This window comes from Dreissena polymorpha, chromosome 14 (assembly GCF_020536995.1).
Source record: "Dreissena polymorpha isolate Duluth1 chromosome 14, UMN_Dpol_1.0, whole genome shotgun sequence".
Lineage (NCBI taxonomy): Eukaryota > Metazoa > Mollusca > Bivalvia > Myida > Dreissenidae > Dreissena > Dreissena polymorpha.
In genome coordinates this window covers 43,037,293-43,060,555 of record NC_068368.1, presented here as the reverse complement: position 1 = coordinate 43,060,555, position 23,263 = coordinate 43,037,293, and the positions used below count along the sequence as shown (strand labels likewise).

Genomic DNA, 23,263 nt, shown 5'->3' with positions numbered 1-23,263 from the left:
CTCCCATGTGTGGACAGCACAGGCTAATATGGGACTACACTTCACACACATGCATTAACCCCCCTGTGTGGAAAGCACAGGCTAATATGGGACTACACTTCACACACATGCATTAACCCCCCTGTGTGGACAGCACAGGCTAATATGGGACTACACTTCACACACATGCATTAACTCTTCCTGTGTGGACAGCACAGGTTAATATGGGACTACACTTCACACACATGCATTAACCCCCTGTGTGGACAGCACAGGCTAATATGGGACTACACTTCACACACATGCATTAACTCTTCCTGTGTGGACAGCACAGGCTAATATGGGACTACACTTCACACACATGCATTAACCCCCTGTGTGGACAGCACAGGCTAATATGGGACTACACTTGACACACATGCATTAACTCTTCCTGTGTGGACAGCACAGGCTAATATGGGACTACACTTCACACACATGCATTAACCCCCCTTTTACCATAGTGAGGCTTAATTCTATTTTGACTATTTTTGTTCAAACTTGATTATGTATCCTCAAGATTCAAAGTGCTGTCTGACAGATCTGGGCCAATGAAATGTCTTGTAATCCCCAGCTTAGGCAGTAAACACATTAAAGGCACATAAATCACTCAAATCATTTCCACAAAAGAACACAGACACAAGAAGAATAATGACAGAGTTACACTAGCACCAACAAATGTAGAATTCACAAGATGCTTAGTAATCTTTATGTCAAATGATTCTATGGTAAAATCGCAGTTCCTAATTTTCAATTTTTACAAAATACATATAGCACCAACTTTTTTACATAGAGATCTACTAAAACACTGATTTTTCATAAGCGAAAAAGCTTTATAACAAGACTTAATGCCAAGCAATATTTGTCCCCTACCGGCTCCACCATTGTCAGTAATATTTTTTTTTTCATTTGTTGCCATAGCAACCAGAATTTTTGATGTAGGAACAAAATGAAATTACGTGCATAATGACCATATTGCCATCTATCCATGTTTCAAGTTTCATGAAAAAATATTAAGAACTTTTAAAGTTATCGCAGGATCCAGAAAAGTGTGACAGACTCACAGACTGACAGACTGACTGACTGACGAACTAAAAAACACACAGAGGAAAAACCTTAAGTCCCCTCTGTTGAAACCGGTAGGGGACAATAAGCAAAGTATTCACACAAAATGCCAAGATTGCCCTTATGCGCTCACCTGAGTTAACGGCCACCAAATTTCTGAAGACTTGACCAGGTGCTCTAGATTTTTACCACACTTGACCCATATTCAAACATGGCCTTAATATTGTCAATATAGACATTCCAACCAAGAGTTGCCCTAAAGTGGTAACAAGTTCTTTCCAAGATAAGCATTCTGGCCAGGTTGTATCAGCCTTGAGTCATAAGATTTCTTATAAAGTTTTAACCTGGTGACCTGTTTTGAAGACGCTACTGACCCACATTCGAACATTCTTAAGTACTCTGAAGACAATAATTATAACCAAATTTCATAAAAATTGAGTCACAAATGAAATCTAGATTGGTACCAATTTTATTTTAAGATCTGACATGGTGACCTAGTTTTTGGATGCACATGACAGACATTCTAACTTGGCCTAGATATTGTCAAGACAAACATCTTGACCAAGTTTCATAAAGATTTAATCATAAATATGGCCTCTTGAGTGGCAATAAAGGCTTTTCTGAGATATGACCTAGTGACCTAGTTTTTGGAATGCATGTGATCCAAAGTATAAGTCGGTCTAGATTTAGTAAAGATAAACATTAAAACCAAGTTTCATTACGATTGAGTTACAAATGTGGCCTCTCGAGTGCAAAAAATTCTTTTCTAAGATTTGACATCTAATTATTGGACGCACCTTACCCAGATTTGCACTCTGCCTAGATTTTGTCTAAATAAACATTCTAAGAACCTTTCATTGAGGTTAAGTCATTAATGTAGCATATAGAATGGCAAGAACGTTTTTCTAAGATTTGCCCTAGGGACATTTGAATGCACTTGACTCACATTCGAACTTGGCCTAAGTTTCATCAAGGTTGGATAAAAAAGGTAGTCTATGGAGTGGTAACAAGCTAAATTTTTACAATGCACACTTCACGAATCTTGTAAACTATAGACAGACCATGCATATTACATTTAAAATCTCAAGGTCATGATAAATCCATAAAATATTGATTCACACATATTAATAAATTCCATAATTATGAAAATTTAATTTGTTTTTTCAAACCTTCAAAATGCAATCTGTTTGGAACTTGACAGTGCAAAATATAACATCCAACATTAATCAATACACACACAGCAGTTGGAATAGTAAACACATTTAATGACATTAGCATTGAAAAAACTAATATTTTGTCATGGACAATGTCTTACAACACACTCCAAAACTATTTTCATTATCTGGAGGTTGCTAAAATTTACAAAGACTCTTTTATGGAATTTACTTGTCTTTCACAATCAAAGCTCTTATCTTGTTAAATATCTTCACAGCAAACCAGTCAATTTTCCTTAGTTCAGCTTATTTCATCTTTAAAACAGCTTTCCTTAAGGCATCATAATTTCCCTCTCTGAGAACTTGTGTAAGAGATTTTATTGTCACCAAACACAAAACAACACTATATTATTTGAATATCGAACATCAAACTTGGAATGGATATAATTTTGCTAATTTTTGTTTTAAAAATCACACTGTCTGTTTCATTATCTGAAAATATTTTTGTATTATTCTGTATACATTTACATTTAGTATAAAAGGCATTTGTCCACATTTTTTCCATAGTAGTGATTGTAATTTTTATCATTATAACTGTATTTTAACTGTTTTTTTAAAACTGTGTTTACACAGTCTTACACACGCATGGACACAGATACATTTTTTAGCCTTTTCAAACATATCCAATTTTACATCCACTTTTGTAATGAAATCAATTTAAATGATGTTATTGTATATACAAATGTCTATGTTCCTTATATTTCGTAAACATTCATTAATTCAACAGTTAAAATAGCATATAATGCATTGTTAAAAAACACAGTTTATTCCAAGATTTATGTCGAATTCCAACTTCACATATAAAGGTGTTTCTAAGAGATGTAATTGCCAGCAAAAATACATCAACAACACTTACAATCACCAACTCTCAGCTAAAAAAGCTCCTCTGATTCAAAGGTTCCCCTTGGTAAAGCCTTACAGCCTGAATTCAGGTCCATATCTCACACAGTAAAAGCCTCCAAGCAATAAAATCTGACCACATACATATTATATTGGACACAAGAAAGCCTGTCGGACATTGCAGGACACGGGAGAAAATCGCCTCAGCAACAGGCTAAGCTTGGCACCATTATTGGAGGCTGTCATTTGACACTGAATTCATTACTACAGTCCAGTGGATATAATGAATTCCACTTCGTATTATGCAATTAACCCATTTATGCCTAGTGGACTCTCCCATCCTTCTTAATTGGATCAATTTATTTTCAAAATTAGGGATGCCTAGTATATTTATTTCTATATTTAGAATATTTCTTATAGAAATTCCTTTAAGCAAACAGCGCAGACCCTGATGAGACGCCGCATCATGTAGGCCTTTTTTATAGACGCTAGGCATAAATGGGTTAACAATGAAGTATGTGAATTTGAAATAAGACCTAAAACTTGGAATGCATCTGATTTGGGGGATTTTCACAAACATAACTGTTCATTTCATGTTTTGAAGGTATTTTTGTAATATTATTTCTATACTTTTAGTAAAATAAGCATATTTCTGTAACTTTTTCATTATCAATTATTATTATAGCTTTTGTTTCTGTTAACTGTATTTGTAAACTGTATTAAAGCACACATAACACAGTTGCATTTTTTGAGAATTTAAACATTTTTAAGTTAACATCAAGTTTTGTATCAATTAATACGCAAATATACATGCAGGTTTTTATTTAACTTATTATTTGTCAAAAATAATATTAACAAGTATAACTGCATTTAATGCATTTATGACAAAAAAGAGTTTATACCAAGATTGCTGTCTTATTCCAACTTCACATGTAAGTGGGTTTGTGTAACACATGGGCAAAGGGGTGGCAAAATCTCATGATTCTCACTTGCCCCTGGAAAACTAAATGAGCTCCACAATGAGAACATGGGGCTTAATGCATGTACATTAACCCTTTACCATTTAGATACCTATTTTCACGCATGACCCCGTTAAGAAGGGACTTCCTTTAAATGAACCATTCCATAAAAGCGTAAAGCGCATTCTCTGTTTAGCCAGTGAAAACTGTGCAGGTAAAGCGCATTCTCTGTTAAGCCAGTGAAGACTGTGCAGGTAAAGCGCATTCTCTGTTTAGCCAGTGAAGACTGTGCAGGTAAAGCGCATTCTCTGTTTAGCCAGTGAAGACTATGCAGGTAAAGCGCATTCTCTGTTTAGCCAGTGAAGACTGTGCAGGTAAAGCGCATTCTCTGTTTAGCCAGTGAAGACTGTGCAGGTAAAGCGCATTCTCTGTTTAGCCAGTGAAGACTGTGCAGGTAAAGCGCATTCTCTGTTTAGCCAGTGAAGACTGTGCAGGTAAAGCGCATTCTCTGTTTAGCCAGTGAAGACTATGCAGGTAAAGCGCATTCTCTGTTTAGCCAGTGAAGACTGTGCAGGTAAAGCGCATTCACTGTTTAGCCAATGAAGACTGTGCAGGTAAAGCGCATTCACTGTTTAGCCAGTGAAGACTGTGCAGGTAAAGCGCATTCTCTGTTTAGCCAGTGAAGACTATGCAGGTAAAGCACATTCTCTGTTTAGCCAGTGAAGACTATGCAGGTAAAGCACATTCTCTGTTTAGCCAGTGAAGACTATGCAGGTAAAGCGCATTCTCTGTTTAGCCAGTGAAGACTATGCAGGTAAAGCACATTCTCTGTTTAGCCAGTGAAGACTATGCAGGTAAAGCGCATTCTCTGTTTAGCCAGTGAAGACTGTGCAGGTAAAGCGCATTCACTGTTTAGCCAATGAAGACTATGCAGGTAAAGCACATTCTCTGTTTAGCCAGTGAAGACTGTGCAGGTAAAGCGCATTCTCTGTTTAGCCAGTGAAGACTATGCAGGTAAAGCACATTCTCTGTTTAGCCAGTGAAGACTATGCAGGTAAAGCACATTCTCTGTTTAGCCAGTGAAGACTATGCAGGTAAAGCACATTCTCTGTTTAGCCAGTGAAGACTATGCAGGTAAAGCACATTCTCTGTTTAGCCAGTGAAGACTATGCAGGTAAAGCGCATTCTCTGTTTAGCCAGTGAAGACTGCAGGTAAAGCGCATTCACTGTTTAGCCAATGAAGACTATGCAGGTAAAGCACATTCTCTGTTTAGCCAGTGAAGACTGTGCAGGTAAAGCGCATTCTCTGTTTAGCCAGTGAAGACTATGCAGGTAAAGCACATTCTCTGTTTAGCCAGTGAAGACTATGCAGGTAAAGCACATTCTCTGTTTAGCCAGTGAAGACTATGCAGGTAAAGCACATTCTCTGTTTAGCCAGTGAAGACTATGCAGGTAAAGCACATTCTCTGTTTAGCCAGTGAAGACTATGCAGGTAAAGCGCATTCTCTGTTTAGCCAGTGAAGACTGTGCAGGTAAAGCGCATTCACTGTTTAGCCAATGAAGACTATGCAGGTAAAGCACATTCTCTGTTTAGCCAGTGAAGACTGTGCAGGTAAAGCGCATTCTCTGTTTAGCCAGTGAAGACTATGCAGGTAAAGCACATTCTCTGTTTAGCCAGTGAAGACTATGCAGGTAAAGCACATTCTCTGTTTAGCCAGTGAAGACTATGCAGGTAAAGCACATTCTCTGTTTAGCCAGTGAAGACTATGCAGGTAAAGCACATTCTCTGTTTAGCCAGTGAAGACTATGCAGGTAAAGCACATTCTCTGTTTAGCCAGTGAAGACTATGCAGGTAAAGCACATTCTCTGTTTAGCCAGTGAAGACTATGCAGGTAAAGCGCATTCTCTGTTTAGCCAGTGAAGACTGTGCAGGTAAAGCGCATTCACTGTTTAGCCAATGAAGACTATGCAGGTAAAGCACATTCTCTGTTTAGCCAGTGAAGACTGTGCAGGTAAAGCGCATTCTCTGTTTAGCCAGTGAAGACTATGCAGGTAAAGCACATTCTCTGTTTAGCCAGTGAAGACTATGCAGGTAAAGCACATTCTCTGTTTAGCCAGTGAAGACTATGCAGGTAAAGCACATTCTCTGTTTAGCCAGTGAAGACTATGCAGGTAAAGCACATTCTCTGTTTAGCCAGTGAAGACTATGCAGGTAAAGCACATTCTCTATTTAGCCAGTGAAGACTATGCAGGTAAAGCACATTCTCTGTTTAGCCAGTGAAGACTACTGTGAAACCATTTATTTTCGACAGCACAAAATTTCGTCATTTTTATAAAAATGACGATTTCGTCAGCACTTAAATTCGCCGATTTATGATTTTGAATTTTAAAAAAATGCGTCAGTCAATATCCGATTTGTGTGTAATACATATTCGCGATCAATCGCAGTTGCGAAAAATCGTGGTACGAATGCGGGAACACACTTGAGAATCACTGCAGGAGGTGGGGCCTGTTTGTCACATGCCAATTAACTAGTCTTTTGTTATCAAGGGACAGTAATGGACCCTCTTAATGTATGCCATTAACACGTTCATTGTTATGATTAGCGGACAAGTGGGATCGAATAACCGTTAACGAGTGTTTGTAACAACGAAGCCAATTGCCAATTGGGTATGTGTTCTAGTTGGTATGAGTTTTATTAAAATGCTGTCAATACCGTTTTAAAACTGTTTGTGTTATACGAAAGAGGTTCCAGTTTGTTAAGTGTTTTTTTTTCAAATAAAATGCTTTTTTATTCTAATATCAACATTAAAATTAGAAACTCTATGTGTGTGTTTGTTCTTAAAAAGTAAACTACCGGTATATAAATCAATAATGTCAATAATTCAAAATTAAATAAATTGATACATATAAAATAGTAATAAGTGTGGTTAAACGCAAACAATCAAACAACAAACAGCAATTAAAATATTCTTTATTAATTTGTGATAAATACGCATGTTGATCACACATTTGGTTTATTGTCTTTCATCGGCATTCGCTGCGTGATGGCTAATATGCAACACCCCTGAAAAACACAATGCACCTAATGGGTAATACAGTTATAAACAATTAGCGCTATTTCATTACCATTCTACATAAACGAAGTCAACGCATTCGATACAGCTGTAATGCACACGCGTTTTAAAGAAGTGTCACGTGTCAGTTAAGTACCTTGTGTAATCTACATCCCTTTGTGTCAAAACCGGATTTATCTTGATTACGAAACAGCAGTGAATGTGTGCATGGATTATGTTGGAATTTAATGCCTCATGTGTACGGTAAAGTTTTAAAGTATTGTTCAACTTGGTGTTTGTATTTGTTCAAACATAGAGCATGATTGTTCGTTAGGATCTTAAATTCGCCGATCGGTCGACTGACGAAATTTATGAAAATTAATGCCTGGCGATTAATAATGGTTTCACAGTATACAGGTAAAGCACATTTTCTGTTTAATCAGTGAAGACTATGCATGTAAAGCACATTCTCTGTTTAACCAGTGAAGACTGTGCAGGTAAAGCACATTCTCTGTTTAGCCAGTGAAGACTATGCAGGTAAAGCACATTCTCTGTTTAACCAGTGAAGACTATGCAGGTAAAGCACATTCTCTGTTTAGCCAGTGAAGACAATGCAGGTAAAGCACATTCTCTGTTTAGCCAGTGAAGACTATGCAGGTAAAGCACATTCTCTGTTTAACCAGTGAAGACTGTGCAGGTTAATCTGGAACTTAACTGTGTGCACATGCATTAAGCCCTCTTTTCCTAGAGTGAAGCTTATTTATAATCATAATAACTTTCACAGTAGCATTGCTCCTCAGTCACTTTGCAACTATTTGTCATTATGAACTTCTATAAAACCACATTAGCTTTTATAATTTTCAAGTAATTTTTATTATAAACAATTCAACAAGCCAAGCTCTTAATATTTCTAATATAAAATTGCAGTAACAACAGTTCTAGAGGGATACTAAATATTAATGAACAAAATGGTACATTTTATAGAACTCTTCCGTTTGTAAACATGATTAACAATTTATGGCATGCTTGTCGCATTATACCCTTGTCTGTAAACATGATAAACACTATGTGGCATACTTGACACAATATACTTTGACACATTATACTTGACACATTATACTTGACACATTATACTTCACACAATTTACCTGACACAATTTACCTGACACATTATACTTGACACATTATACCTGACACATTATACTTGACACATTACACTTGACACATTATACTTGACAAAATTTACCACAACAAACTATTCCAGACCTCAAATGCTCTTGGACAGATTCCACAACAAAGGGCTACAGATTGTATCTGACAATCTGTCAAACTCAACAAACAACTAACATCCCAAAGGGTTTGAATGGTGTAAATAAATCCCCGCTAAATACCATCAATAGTCCAATCTAACTGTGCCATACACCAAAACCCCATCAGGAAATTGTTTTTCCAACTGATTGTCTTTCCAATATTTGTTGACTATTAAAAAACAGTGGATATCAAATGGTCTGTTAGTTAACCCTTTGCATGCTGGGAAATTTGTCGTCTGCTAAAATGTCGTCTGCTGAATTTCTAAAATTAGCATTTTCTTCTTTTTTTTTCAAAGAATACAATCAGAATAGCAAACTGCTTGGATCCTGATGAGACGCCACGTTCTGTAGCGTCTCATCTGGATCCAAACTGTTTGCAAAGGCCTTCAAAATTCGATTTCAGCACTGAAAGAGTTAAGAGTGCATTTAGTTTAATCAATACTGGAAGCAAAGTATTTTAAGCTCAGAGTCACCAAAGAAAAATCTGAAGCCTGTATTTTACCAAATATTTTCAAATCCGCTCTTTATGCCACAAAATTTAAGCACAGTAGTAGTGTTATTTTTGTAATTTTAAGATGACATATATTTTGCAAATTATTAGGGAATTGTTAGCAAAGAATTTTATTAAAAATATTGTGTGTTAACTGATCAATATCTTTAGACAACACAATCAACATTGCAATACTCTTTGAAAACATACAACTGTTGTAAATGACCTTAAATTATGAACTTAATAGACACTTTACTTTTTAATAGAATAATTGTATGGAGTTACATATACTAAACAAGATGTGTCTGTGAAACACAATGTCCCCCTATATGATGTTTGACCTTGTAGGATGACCTTGACCTTGACCCTTCACCACTCGAAATGTGCAGCTCCTTGAGATACACACGCATTTCAAATATAAAATTGCTAGCTTTAATATTGCAGAAGTGACATTACATGCGCAATTTTGACCCATATATTTGACCTTGAAGGATGACCTTGACCTTGACCTTTCACCACTCAAAATGTGCAGCTCCATGAGATACACATGCATGCCAAATATCAAGTTGCTATCTTCAATATCGCAAAAGTATTCATAAAATAAGCGATTTGGGCCACATATATTTGACCTCTGACCTTGAAGAATAACCTTGACCTTTCACCACTCAAAATGTGCAGCTCCATGAGATTCACATGCATGCCAAATATCAAGTTGCTATCTTCAATATCGCAAAAGTATTCATAAAATAAGACATTTGGGCCACATATATTCGACCTCTGACCTTGAAGGATGACCTTGACCTTTCACCACTCAAAATGTGCAGCTCCATGAGATGCACATGTGTGCCAAATATCAAGTTGCTATCTTCAATATTGCAAAAGTATTAATAAAATAAGCGATTTGGGCCACATATATTTGACCTCTGACCTTGAAGGATGACCTTGACCTTGACCTTTCACCACTCAAAATGTGCAGCTCCATGAGATACACATGCATGCCAAATATCAAGTTACTATCTTCAATATTGCAAAAGTATTCATAAAATGAGCGATTTTGGCCACATATATTTGACCTCTGACCTTGAAGGATGACCTTGACCTTGACCTTTCACCACTCAAAATGTGCAGCTTCATGAGATACACATGCATGCCAAATATGAAGTTGCTATCTTCAATATAGCAAAAGTTATTGCAAAATGTTAAAGTTGGCGCAAACAGACCAACAGACCAACAGACAGACAGGGCAAAAACAATATGTCCCCCACTACTATAGTGGGGAACATAAAAAGTATTTTGTCAAGCCAAAATATATGCATATATTAAACCTTTTATAAACATGGGTTTTCTTTGTATACACTGATTTAAGAATCAATCTCAAAACTGCATTATTCAAAAGATTTTGTTTTGTTATTAAGGACTGAAATTTAAACAGATAGAAGCCTTGAAAGTACTTTTTACACCATGAGTAAATTTAATTTCAAGCAAATTTACTAACAAAACTGTCACCACATACGATTTGCATCCCCTCAGAAGAATAATGTTCATGGTAATCAATCATAATACTAAAATACTTGTTGAGGTCTGAACAAGATAAAATGGATTTTGATTTTACTTTTCTGACAGTGCATGAAATTGAGTAGGCTAAAATACATCCATTGTTAGGCTACAATGAACTAAATTTCGAGACTGTATTTTTTTCAATCGGTGACCAGTCATAAATAACAAAAATTAAAATCTGTCATGTTGATAACATGTTAAATTTGCAGAATCCTTTTTTTCATTAAGTTTACAAAATAATTGTATTCATGTTAGTTTGTGACAAGCTTCGGATATAATATGATGAAAAAATATGATGAACAAGCAAATTCGTTGAATTGATATCCCACGCCATATAAATTGTGTTTATGTGACCTTGACCTTAGCCCCTAGGATTATGGGTGTTGAATGTGAAGCAACCCCAGATGATAGAGAACAACTATAGCAAGTTTCATGGCATAGTAAAGGAATGACTAAATAATGAATAATTGATCAAATTTGTGACCTTTGACCTCAATGTGTGACCTTGACCTTAGCCCCTGGATTATGGGTGTTGAATGTGAAGCACCCCCAGATGTTTGAGAACAACTATGGCAAGTTCCATGGCTCTGGCTCATGTGTTAATGGAGATAAAGCTGTAAGCTTATATTAAAATGCATTTTTTCAAGATACAAGGGGCCATAACTCCGTTATTAATAGATGGTGTAGAATGCCATTTGGCGTGCATCATCCTGTTAGCCATATATATACTCATACCAAGTTCAAATATGGCTCCGAACCAACGGACAGAAGGACGAACGGACTGACAATGCCAAAACAATATCCCTCCGCCCATGGCGGGGGATAAAAAACAATATCCCTCCGCCTATGACGGGGGATAAAAAAAAATCTTATAGCTAGAATATTCATAAAAATATTGTACACGTAACACGCCAAGTGTGTCACATAATAATGGTTTCCTTATTAATGAATTCCAAGAAATTGAGACAAAATTCCGGCTGTAGATAACATGTGCCAATGACAAATAACACTGGCTGCAACAGCACATTCTCAAAAATAGGTTCAAATAAAAGTGAAAAACCTTATTAACAACATTACCAGGATGTCACCATGAGGCCTAGAAAACTGATTAGTTGGGTTGATAAATGTAGATGCAAGTCCCTCTGGAGTCCAGCTTTATGGAAAAAAGTGTGAATTATACAGTGCCCAAGAAATTGATGAACATGGTCAGATTCCAGCAAAGTAATGACCCTCCTTTCCTAATTTATTTACCATCTTCTGATGTGTTCAGATATTAATGACCCGGTTAACAATACATTTTTACAGAAGACCATGATCAATTATTTGCATTATTTTTGCTTAAAAAAGGAGTTTGTTTATTATACAATGCATACTTGGCAGGCAACCAGGGCATATGACAGTTAAGCATACTGCAAACGTTGTCCACACAAAACCAAGGTGTCAGGAGAAGCATTGGCCAAGATGTCAAGTAAAATGTCAGGTAAAGTAATGACAAAAGTGTCTGGTAAAGTCATGGCCAAGGTTTCTGGTAAAGTCGTGGCCAAAGTGTCTAGTAAAATTAGTGGCCAAGATGTCAGCTATGTCAGGTTAATGGCAAGATGTCAAGTAAATTGGCAAACGTATAGGTAAAGAAATGGCCAAAAAGTCTGGTAAAGTCATGACCAAGGTGTCTGGTAAAGTAATAAAGTAATGGCCAAGGTGCAAAAAAGGAAGTAACGGCCAAGGTGCCAGTTTAACTAATGGTCAAAGTGGCAGGCAAAGCCAATGGACAAGGTATGAGGTAAAATGGCCACGGTGTCAGGTAAAGAAATGACCAAGGTGCCAGTTTAAGTAATGGCTATGGTGTCAGTTTAAGTAATGTCCAAGGTGTCAGCTAAGATGACCAAGGTGCAATGTAAAGTAATGGCTAAGATGTCAGGTAAAGTAAACAATTTAGCCAAGTCTTCTTTATAAGTCTCGAATAGATAATAATATACTTAGAACCTTGAGATAGTACATGTATATTAGAACAACATATCTAAACAAACCTCAGAGTAACAGCAGACAATATATGTACAAACCTTGAGATAGTAGACATGTATATTAGAACAACATATCTAAACAAACCTCAGAGTAACAGCAGACAATATATGTACAAACCTTGAGATAGTAGACATGTACATAGAGAACAACATATCTAAACAAACATCAGAGTAACTGCAGACAATACATGTACAAACATTGAGATAGTAGACATGTACATTAGAACAACATATCTAAACAAACATCAGAGTAACAGCAGACAATATATGTACAGACCTTGAGATAGTAGACATGTACATTAGAACAACATATCTAAACAAACCTCAGAGTAACTGCAGACAATACATGTACAAACCTTGAGATAGTAGACATGTATATTAGAACAACATATCTAAACAAACCTCTGAGTAACTGCAAGACAATATATGTACAAACCTTGAGATAGTAGACAAGGAGCTCATTGAGGGAGGGGTCAGCGTTCAGGTTGACCAGAAAGAAGCGACTGTTCTGCACCTTGATACCAGACGTCTCCACGGAGACCCCCATCTCCTCTAGAGCCTTGTGACGCTCCTGAAACACGAGATAAAACTTTTAAAAGCTGTAAAGGACATGTCTAGAATAACTGCTTTTATTTAATTGTTTGTTCCAAGGGAGTCTCTTCTACATGTATATGAGAATCCAGTCTAAGCGAAAAGTGTCGCCATTGATGAGAGTGTGCAGACTGCACAGGCTTATGTCTGCACAGGCTAATCAAGGACAACACTTAACACACATGCATGAAGTCTAGGGCTAAAATAACTGTGACACTTAAGTAACAGAACATACAACTTTTAATCTTCCCACTCAGAAGCAAAGTGAAAATGACTATACAGGATGCAGGATCACATGACTTTGTGGGGTTCACAATTTAACGCTTATGGATGTAAACACACTAGTAAGTGGTGCTTATTTTAAAATTACTTTTTAAAACAATTTCAAGTACTGCATAAAATACAGATTTTTATGCTGCTTGTGGCAATTTTAAATCCATCAGAATTACTTTATTTAATAAGCCTGTTTTCTTGTTCATAATAAGTACTGCATTCATGTATAAGGTTAAGCTTCACGCAACGTGAAATTTTGTAACCGATTTGACGTATTCAAGGATTTATTCTTATACCTTAAGATATCTACACGAACTGCAAGAAAAACTGTCTTTTATGCACTAAACTTTTTTGCAAATGTATTTCAATAACTTGAGATATTTGCGAAAAAAAAGAACAGTGTGTTTACATTCTGCCCAGCTTGTGTGTCAGTCCCTGAAATCCCCATTGATACTGCACCATCTATATCGTCTACTGAATGTAATAACTAGGGTAACTGACATTTTGTAAATTGTTCAGGAATGCATATTTTCCAAAATGTTCTGAAATACAGAAAGAGCACTTACGTTATTTTTTGCATTCAAAATATTTTAGTGTTGAAATTATGGTTACTGCTCCTTTCTTAATTTTTTATTGTTTTAAAAAAGACATATCAATTTGGAGTCTTGCTTAATTTTTCAAGTGTTATTATAATACTAATCAGAAAATTTGAATACGAAAAAAATGTTTATTATTTGAATAACACAGTTTTTTGCTTCTCCTGAAAATTTAACAAAAGTTCAGTTATTCTACTTTTTACATTCAGAAAATGACCTGTGTTCGTAATGTTAATTTAGAAAATTTGGTAAAAACATTATTTTTACTAAAAAGGTTGACTTAATATTTTAACAGTTGATGCATGTCACCTTAATAAACACAAAAATGGAAAAAAAGTACAAATGTATAAAAATGTCAGTTACATGACATATTACATTCAGTAGATGATATGCCACCGGCATAAAACCAGAATTATGCTGTTTGCTGCTCATCATTAAAACTTAAAAATGTTTACAAAGGTCTTTAATTGGATTTCATTTTCTAAGGAACTGCATGCCGGTGGGAATGCAGCCTTATAGCAGGCGAAAAAAACTTTGCATGTGAATAATTATGCATAACGGCAAAGCATTTGTATTTTATTTATAAAATATATTTATGGACATGCAGGCTGATCTAGATCTATGCTGACCGCAAATGGCATAATAACATTTTCTGCATGAGTCAGCTTATGTCTGGCATCTTGTATGGAGGAAAGGTATGTTTTCTATGAATTTCATGGGCCATTAATAGGTGGGACCAAGCTAAATTCCATGCCTGTTGGCCACTAACCTAACAATCTCTATGGCAGTTTGTTTTCACCATTTTGGAAATGGGGCCTGGGCCATTTGGTTTGGAAAAAATTGTGTTGTTTTGACCAAAATTGGGACATTTGGTGTCATTTGGGAAAATAATTATATACTTTTGAACATTTGGAATTGGGTTGAATAAACCCCCACAATTTTACCCTCACCCCAAAAACAACAACAACAACAACATGGTATACATACCACTTGTGTAAATTTAGTCTCTAGGTTACATACCACTGGCATCTGTATGGTCTCTAGGTGACATACCACTTTAATCTGATCAGTCTCAAGTTACATACCACTTGAATCTGTTTGATCTTTATGTTACATATGGCTTGTATCTGATCAGTCTCAAGTTACATGCCGCTTGCATCTTCTCGGTCTCTAGGCTACATACAACTTTTATCTGCTCTGTCTCTAGGCTACTTACCACTTGTATCTGCTCCGTCTCTGCCATCTTCTCCTCCCAAGTCTTCCTCATCTCTTTCAGCAGCTTCTCAGACTCCTCCAACTTCTCCTTCAAGTCAGGTGCCTTCAGGCTCTGAATGAAAAGAGATATGACATTTAACCTAAAAACTCAGTCAAAAGTCTACCCGTTAAAAAGCCAGAGGGGTGGGTGTGTGGTGCTGGTAAAGTGGCACAGAAATCTGCCACTTTGTGTTTTGTCACTGTGACATGGTAAAACTTTCATGAGCTCTTGAAACGGGGCGTATTGATTGTTTGTAAAGTGTCATTCCAGATAAGACTGTGCATTCAGCATTACAAACAATCAATACGCCCCGTTTCAAGAGCTCATGAAAGTTTTACCATGTCACAGTGACAAAACACAAAGTGGCAGATTTCCTCAGGGATGACATTTGTTGCGTTTAAGTTGTTATTGATTAAAGGAAGTCTATTCTTAGCAAAAATCTAATTCAGGCTCAAAGTGTCCTCTAAGATTAGCCTATGTAGAATGCACAGGCTAATCTGAAAATTAACTTTATGTACATGCATTAGGCCAGGTTTTTCCATAATTTAGAGAGCTGCTTGGCTGGTATTAACAAAGTATACAATATATAAATTATCAAAGTCCACAAGCATGGTTCAAACAGAAATCTCAAACCTAAATTCAAGCACTTTTCAAGGACTTTTCAAGGCCAAATTTTCATTTTCAAGGCCGAGAACTGTACGTTAGTTTCCTTTAAAAACTGCATTTTCAAACCAGATTAACATAGTAAATATCGTTTTTTATTTGCTCAAACACATTACACTTATTCCACAATAACTCATACATGTTATCCATCCTTAACTCAATGAGTCTCACATATGTACAGTACAGCCAACGCGGCACAAACATAATCCGCGGCTACGCCACGGCCAGATTATTAGTATGCGGCCGCCGAATCGTGTGTTCACGCGGCGTATCGCCGTGGCAATCAGCATCGATCCGCGCAACGACGCAGAGTCTGTATTAACCTCGCGTAATTTAGCGGAGTAAATCCGCCGCATACGTACGCGTCAGAGCGAGTGAAAAGATATCCACCTACATGTACATACATGTATGTGAATCGTAGAATTAATTACGCGCAACTGTTAATGTTTCGTTCGATTATCATTATTAAATTTGTAATCCGAAACACACTTCAGAATTTTAATGCTAACGCGACCTTTGGCAAATTCTAGCGTCAAATAAACAGTGCTAAAATATCCTTTGTTTCATAAAAAGCGCGCGAAAATTATGCAGACATGTAGAACGTTGTTTGGAAAGTTTGGGTGTATTTTGTGTTGTATAAATACATGAACATCACGTCAAGCGTAAATCGCGTGTTCAGTTGAAAAAAAAGCCCCGATTAGACGTTATTTCATCATCTCTATGAATAGTAACACATGCCAAAATGTATTTGATACTTAAGGAAATATCGAGAATGTTTGTGTATCGTAAATATTTACCAGCATTTGCTTTTAAACTGGAATATACAGAATTATCGGGTAATTAGTAGCGATATTAACTGTATAATATGAACAAAATCAAACGTGTTTACATACACATATTCAAACAATAGTTATAATAAGCTGATAATTAACAAAACAACAAATACGTCGTCACCGTCTTGATTATTGATGTGGCTTCAAACTGCTAATTTTCTCAGCTTAAATATAATAGCAAAATCAACATGCAATTAATTTATAAATCCACCATATGCTGGAGCCTTGACCACTTGTATGTGCAAAAACATAATTATGTGACATTGTTTATGTGTGAAATACATACACTACGGGCGGGAAACAAACTTAATTGGCCAGACACATTAACTATGTTTACATGTATATGCTAATACAATCCGCGCACAATACATTTATTATAATTTTAATTATTATTCTAATTGTTCTTTCAAAATTTGTTAACTACATGTAACTAAAAAATTTAAAAAGATTTTTTATTTCATGATGCGCATCGACTCGGCATCATGTCGCGGATCGCGGCATGCCTCGGCGGACAGATGCGAAGTTTCGCGGCGAAATGCGACTTGCCGCCGCCTACTGACGCGGCATCCACTTGTTTCCCTTGCCGCCGCGGATCGCGAAATACGTTTGTTCCGCATTGGCTGTACTGTATTTACTTTTAAAAGTTATTACAAACAAACACATTGTCTCTTTCTATGCTCACATCAAACAGACTAGTTCATTACATTTGAACAGCAGTCAGTTACTATAACATTTTGTCTTTAACAGAATTGATTTCCTTTTCCAGTTCTTCCAGCTCTCTCCTCTTATTCAGTTAACCACCCTGGTTTGAAACGACACTTCCCCATCCCTGCGTTTTCACTAGCAAAAATTGATCACAATGGAGAATCTCTGACGTAGTACACATAATCTGTGACATGTACACAACGTTTCGTACTAAATAGTGTACGAAACTTATATTTCGTATTCAACTTTTTTTGCGCAAAGGAATTTATGATAAATTTTCATAATATTTCCCTTAAGAACGATTTAAGTAAAATAATTAAAGCCATGATAAAAGTAATTTGAGCATAAATAAACATTTTCAAGGCTTTTTTACATGAAATAAGCACTTTTCAAGCACTTTTTCAAGGCCAACCTTTGTTCAAGGGCTTTTCAAGCCTTGGACTCGTTTTCAAGCACTTTTCAAGCCCTGTGCGAACCCTGACAAGTGTCATCAGGGATACAATTATTGTCAATAAAAGACAAATAATTGATTACTTCTTTCCCTGGCATGGTCTAAAATCTTTATATGAAATATGCCATGGACCAGGGTAGACAACTCATCTATATTTAACACAAGTATTGGACAAAGGGAGACACCACTCATCAATTAAACAACTGTTTTATTACAATTTTCCTCAATAATTTCAAAAGCAAAACTATTTCAAAGCTTTCAAGGACATGCTTAAAAAAGAACATCCCATCAATGACAAATAAATAGTAAAAAAACAGTAGCTTATAAAACACTGTACCTAGGTTAAACAAGAGCACCGCATAACGGGTGCCACGCTCGGCTACGGGTGCAGTTTTGAATAAATTAAAGCTTGTCAGAATAATTTTTATTTTTATTTTTTTAAGGTCACAGTGACCTTGACCTTTGACCTAGTGACCCCAAAATGGGTGTGGCGTGTAAAACTTATTAAAGTGCATCTACATATAAAGTTTCAAAGTTGTAGGTGGAAGCAATTTGATTTTAGATCCAATGTTCAAAACCTTAACAAAATGTTAAGGTTTTAGCACGACGCGGACAGCGGACGTCAGACGGCGGACGGCAGACTACACGATGAGCTGGCATTGACAATACCTCGGGATTTCTCCGAAAACGCCGAGCTAAAAAACAAGGTTTATAGGTTAAAAAACACAGCCTTCTCACACCATGGAGGTTATGGGAAAAATGGGCATAGGGTCAATCCGTGCAAAGTCGGACGTCTTTAAAAGTCGGACAGTTGACAGTAAAACACATAATAAAATATACAATAACCGACTTGAAATCCCCAGTAACACGCATTTAGTGACACATAGCCATTCACTTTGAAAAATACATCTGCACAGTATGTGCATCGACACCGTTTACGTAAACACAAAACCAATGACGTGCCACACACAGGCTTATGACGATACGCATTGTTTCCATAAAGGCAGGCAATTTGAATGCTAAGGTTCGTTCAGTGATTTTCATTGCGCAACGGCTATACGATTGTATATTCATTAAGATATTGATTGTTTTATTAATTAAGGAGATAAAATTCAATAGTTTTATGAAGAATATCTGAAAATTAATTATGTATTTGACGAAATTAAAAGCGTCCGACATTTAACTACATATTTTGCATTGCAGTTAAAACTCGGACAATAGCAAGGAAATAACAAACACACAAAAAACGAAGCCACTTTGCATAAAGTTATCAATCATGGCTAATTATTGACAATAAATACTAAATACAGCAGTAAGCCTGTACAGTTCGTAAATGTTATAATGAAATAAACACCGACTGCCCGGCTATATCATTGGTTAGCACACTCGATTATCACTCAGGCGACCCAGGTTTGATACCCGCTCCCGGCGCATATGAGTTCGGTTGGTGGTCAAATGTTTTCCCCACAGCACAAGACCACCTCAAAATTATTACCTGAGTAAATAGTTAAACATTGCATATATAATTCAAATTTTGTTCAAACTTTTGTTAGTCTAAAATCTGATTAGGTAGTTGCGCGGAAGGACCTAATAAACTTCGAAATACACACTGTCCCGCCCGCACGCCCGCATGCATCCCCACCACACATTAAGTATTAATTTAAAAATTGCGTTGAGGCCATTTCATTTGTATTTAAAATTATAAATCTTTATAGGCAATGAAAGAGTCATCATTGAAGGACTATATGCAGTCGGCATGCATCACCATGGGCAAAGGGCTCTCCAGGTTGCCGCCCAATACAGTGGAAAACCGGAAACAGAAAAATCTTTTGACCGACATTCCATTGCCATCCATGCACACCCTTCAGATAGATTGTGTGCCTATTTGCGTCGCCAAGACGCTCTTTTCATATCGGAATTGCACAGACTCAATTTCATAGATGGACATATTTTAATTAAACCGAAATTTGAGCCTGTATTCCGTGCCCGTGTGGGTCCATCTCAACGATGTAATTTGGGATTTTATGCGAAGGATGAACATGTAGCTTCCATCCAGATATGTGCTCGTAATCATGGCATGCTTGTGCGCTTTGCAGATTAACATGACAAGTGTTATGTATTTTAAAATACATGTAGATTTATTAAACATACATAGTTTCAGATGTCCGTTTTGTCTTTTATTTTATTTCCATTTTTTATTGCATTAATTCGATTTGTTGTAATCTCGAAAAGTCATCTTAGTAGGTAAGGCACCGCACAGTGTAAGCACGGTGTACGATCTTACATAATTGCCAGTAATGAGGTTGAAGCCTGGGAGGGGTTAAGGTCGTACGCAGTCTGAAGTAGCCAAATATTATTTTTTATACACAAAGTTCTAAAATCATTAAAATAATCATTTTTACTTAGACAGCATCACACGCAGCAAAATAAGGCAGTACTCAAATGAAGAAGGTTGCACCCTCCGTGAAAAGCTACGTAATTGATAGCTTTATGTAAAGTGCGCACATGTTGGTGAACACTTATTGGCACTAATAATTCTTCATTGAGATGATCAAAAACGTGGTTTTATTCATCATTATCGTCGCCATCACCATTGCTTTTCAAATTTGGCTTTCAGCTATGGCGCGGAAGCATTAAATAGTACAGCACACATAAAATACTGCTACATTCAAATTAATTCATTTTACTGTAAATAAATGAAGTTTGGTTCAATTACTGTTCCACAGTCCGAGGTTTAACTACGCAAAAATAACTGTCCGAGTTTCAGCTACAGTGTGTCCGAGTTTCGACTACTCTGTCCGAGTCATAGCGATTCGCATCAAGCAACATTTTCATAATGTAAATCGCGGTGTTTTCACATAACATCATCGATGTCACCAAAATTCGAAACTACGCTCATTTGACTTTATACGGGGAGGTAATCCCCAAAACAACTCGTCGTACGTTCTATATAATGATACAATAGCTTTGTGATATAGAGTTTTGTCCGACTTTTCACGGATTGACCCTAATGCATGTGCCTATACTATAGTGTCCCCCAGATTAGTCCGTGCAGAAAGTATCTTCTTAGCCGAAATCCAGTTAAGGCGAAGTGTAAATTCAGATTAACCAGTGCGAACTGCAACTAATAATCTGGTACCACATTTTACCCAAATCATTCAGTCCAGTTTTCCAGAATAAGCCTCAAAGGATCCAAAATTGGAAAAATGTGTCTTGTTCTGAGAAAACTGGGCTTAATTCATGTGCGTTAAGTGTCGGCCCAGATTAGCCTGTGCAGTCCGCACAGGCTAATCAGGGAAAAAACTTTCCGCTTTAATGGTATTTTTAGTTTCAAGAAAGTCCCTCCTTACTGAAAATCAAGTTTAGGCAGAAAGTGTCGTCCCGGATAAGCCTGTGCGGACTGCACAGGCTTATCTGGGACAACAATTTACGCACATGCATTATGACCAGCTTTCACAGAACAAGACACATATGAAAGTCCAAAAGCATCATTTGGGGATACAATTCAGGGCTTTTTTTTTCTCATTTGTGAAGTGGCCCTGGCCTCCTCACTTTGTGAAAAAAAGAGTAGCACATTTTTCAAAATAGTGAACAAATTAGTGGCTTACTTCTGAAAATTGTGAAAAAAAATCAGTTTGTTAAGAATAAGTATAGTAAAGGCATGTTAAATACTTTCATACTATTAAAATGTCTTTAAATAATTTATCAAAATATTACAGTGGTTTTTTTACCTGTGAGTCCTGCGTCCTGGACTCACAAAAACCTCTGGGGATGCAAAGTTTCGAATTATGTGAGTCCCAAAAAGGCATTAAAATTTCTCAAAAAAATAATATCGTTTAATATTTGAACTCATTCTTTCAATTCCGGGACTCATACATTTGCAAGTTATCGAGTCCCAGGACTCGAATGACAACATTTGTAAAAATATCACTGATAATATCTTCATTTGATGGCCACTTTTTCTTTAAACAAATAATCACATTTAGATCAACAATATTCTGACTAGTATACTCTATCTCAAACCATAAGAAAGACTTACCACTGTCAATATCTTGTCTTGCTTATGTTAAATATATCATCAAATTGTAATTTTGACACGTAAAATGGCCATTTTTTACAAATTTGATACACAAAAAAAGATTTTCACATTTAAAAATGGCCGTTTTTGTCAAGTATTGTGGAGGGTTACATTTGTAAAATGTTCATAACAAAATTGTTAAAAAGCTGTCCACTGCCATTCTCTAAGGACAAAAAGCCCTACAATTATTGTCAAAATAAGACAAATAACTGGTTATATTTTTCTCTGGCGTAGAGCATTGATTGTCTGAAAGCTAAATATATATAATCTGCCAGGGACCAAGGTAGACCACTCATCCAAATCTTACATGTGAAATGTACAAAGGGAGAGCATCACTCTATCAAAACTAAGATACACCACTCATCTATGCAAGAAAACAAGTATACACTGAGAATTTTCTTCAGTTAGTCCAGAAGCAATACTATTTTTGAGCTTTCAATAATATATTTTTCAAAAAAATGCCATCTATGAATAATATTTTGTTCAATAGTAAACCAACTAAGTAGCTTACCAAGCACTGTACAACAAGAGCTGTGTTAGTGAACCATAATGCACCCTACTGCAGTTTGAAGCTGCATGGAAGTTATTTTGGAGAAGATTGTAAATTCCAAGGCCAGCAACTTTGGAAAACATCGTTGGATCAATGGACACCGGATCAAAACTCAAACTTAATCTGTTAGTCATGCAGGCAGACTCACACACCAAAAATCAGAAAAAAATATCAGAAAGCATTTTGGAAAAAAACAGAAACGGATGCCGGGCAGACAAACAGATGGATGGACAGTATGACTGCTATATGGGGCATAAAAGCAATGTTCATAGATTACAATAATCTAACACCGAGGGGGTTGCCTCACTTGTGCCTCTTTCAGCTCCTTCTGTAACAACTCCACCTCCTCTCGGAGTTCACGGATGATCCTTGCGTTGGGATCCTCATTGACAACGGCGTGGTTCACAATGTGCTTCGCACGGTCAGCGTAACGTAACGTAGACAGGGTCTCCTCGTAATTGTCTGCCGCAGGACTGATCGTGGCCACCATGACTGTCTTGCTGTTCCCTCCAAGGTTGTCCTGAAACATTAACCCTGGTTGGTTATAACACTTTGCATGCTGGGAAATTTGTCATCTGCTAAAATTATATTATTTTTTTTTTACCTTTGACCTTGAAGGATGACCTTGACCTTGAACTACCACCACTCAAAATGTGCAGCTTCATGAGAATGCGGCTTTGAAATTTATATTATTTTTTTTTGACCTTTGACCTTGAAGGATGACCTTGACCTTGAACT

At 36.6% G+C, this 23,263-nt stretch overlaps 1 protein-coding gene across 4 annotated transcripts in view; it reads right to left on the bottom strand.

The window, feature by feature from the left end:
• LOC127857789 (kinesin-like protein KIF13A) overlaps positions 1-23,263 on the bottom strand; it is a 211,081-nt gene that overhangs the window by 84,846 nt on the left and 102,972 nt on the right. For all 4 annotated transcript variants that reach the window (XM_052394453.1, XM_052394454.1, XM_052394456.1 and 1 more), the window contains 3 exons: positions 22,833-23,045; positions 15,207-15,317; positions 12,967-13,101 (listed from right to left, as the gene is read on the bottom strand). In XM_052394453.1, coding sequence (XP_052250413.1) covers positions 12,967-13,101; positions 15,207-15,317; positions 22,833-23,045 — 459 coding nt within the window. The remainder of the gene's footprint in view (positions 1-12,966; positions 13,102-15,206; positions 15,318-22,832; positions 23,046-23,263) is intronic.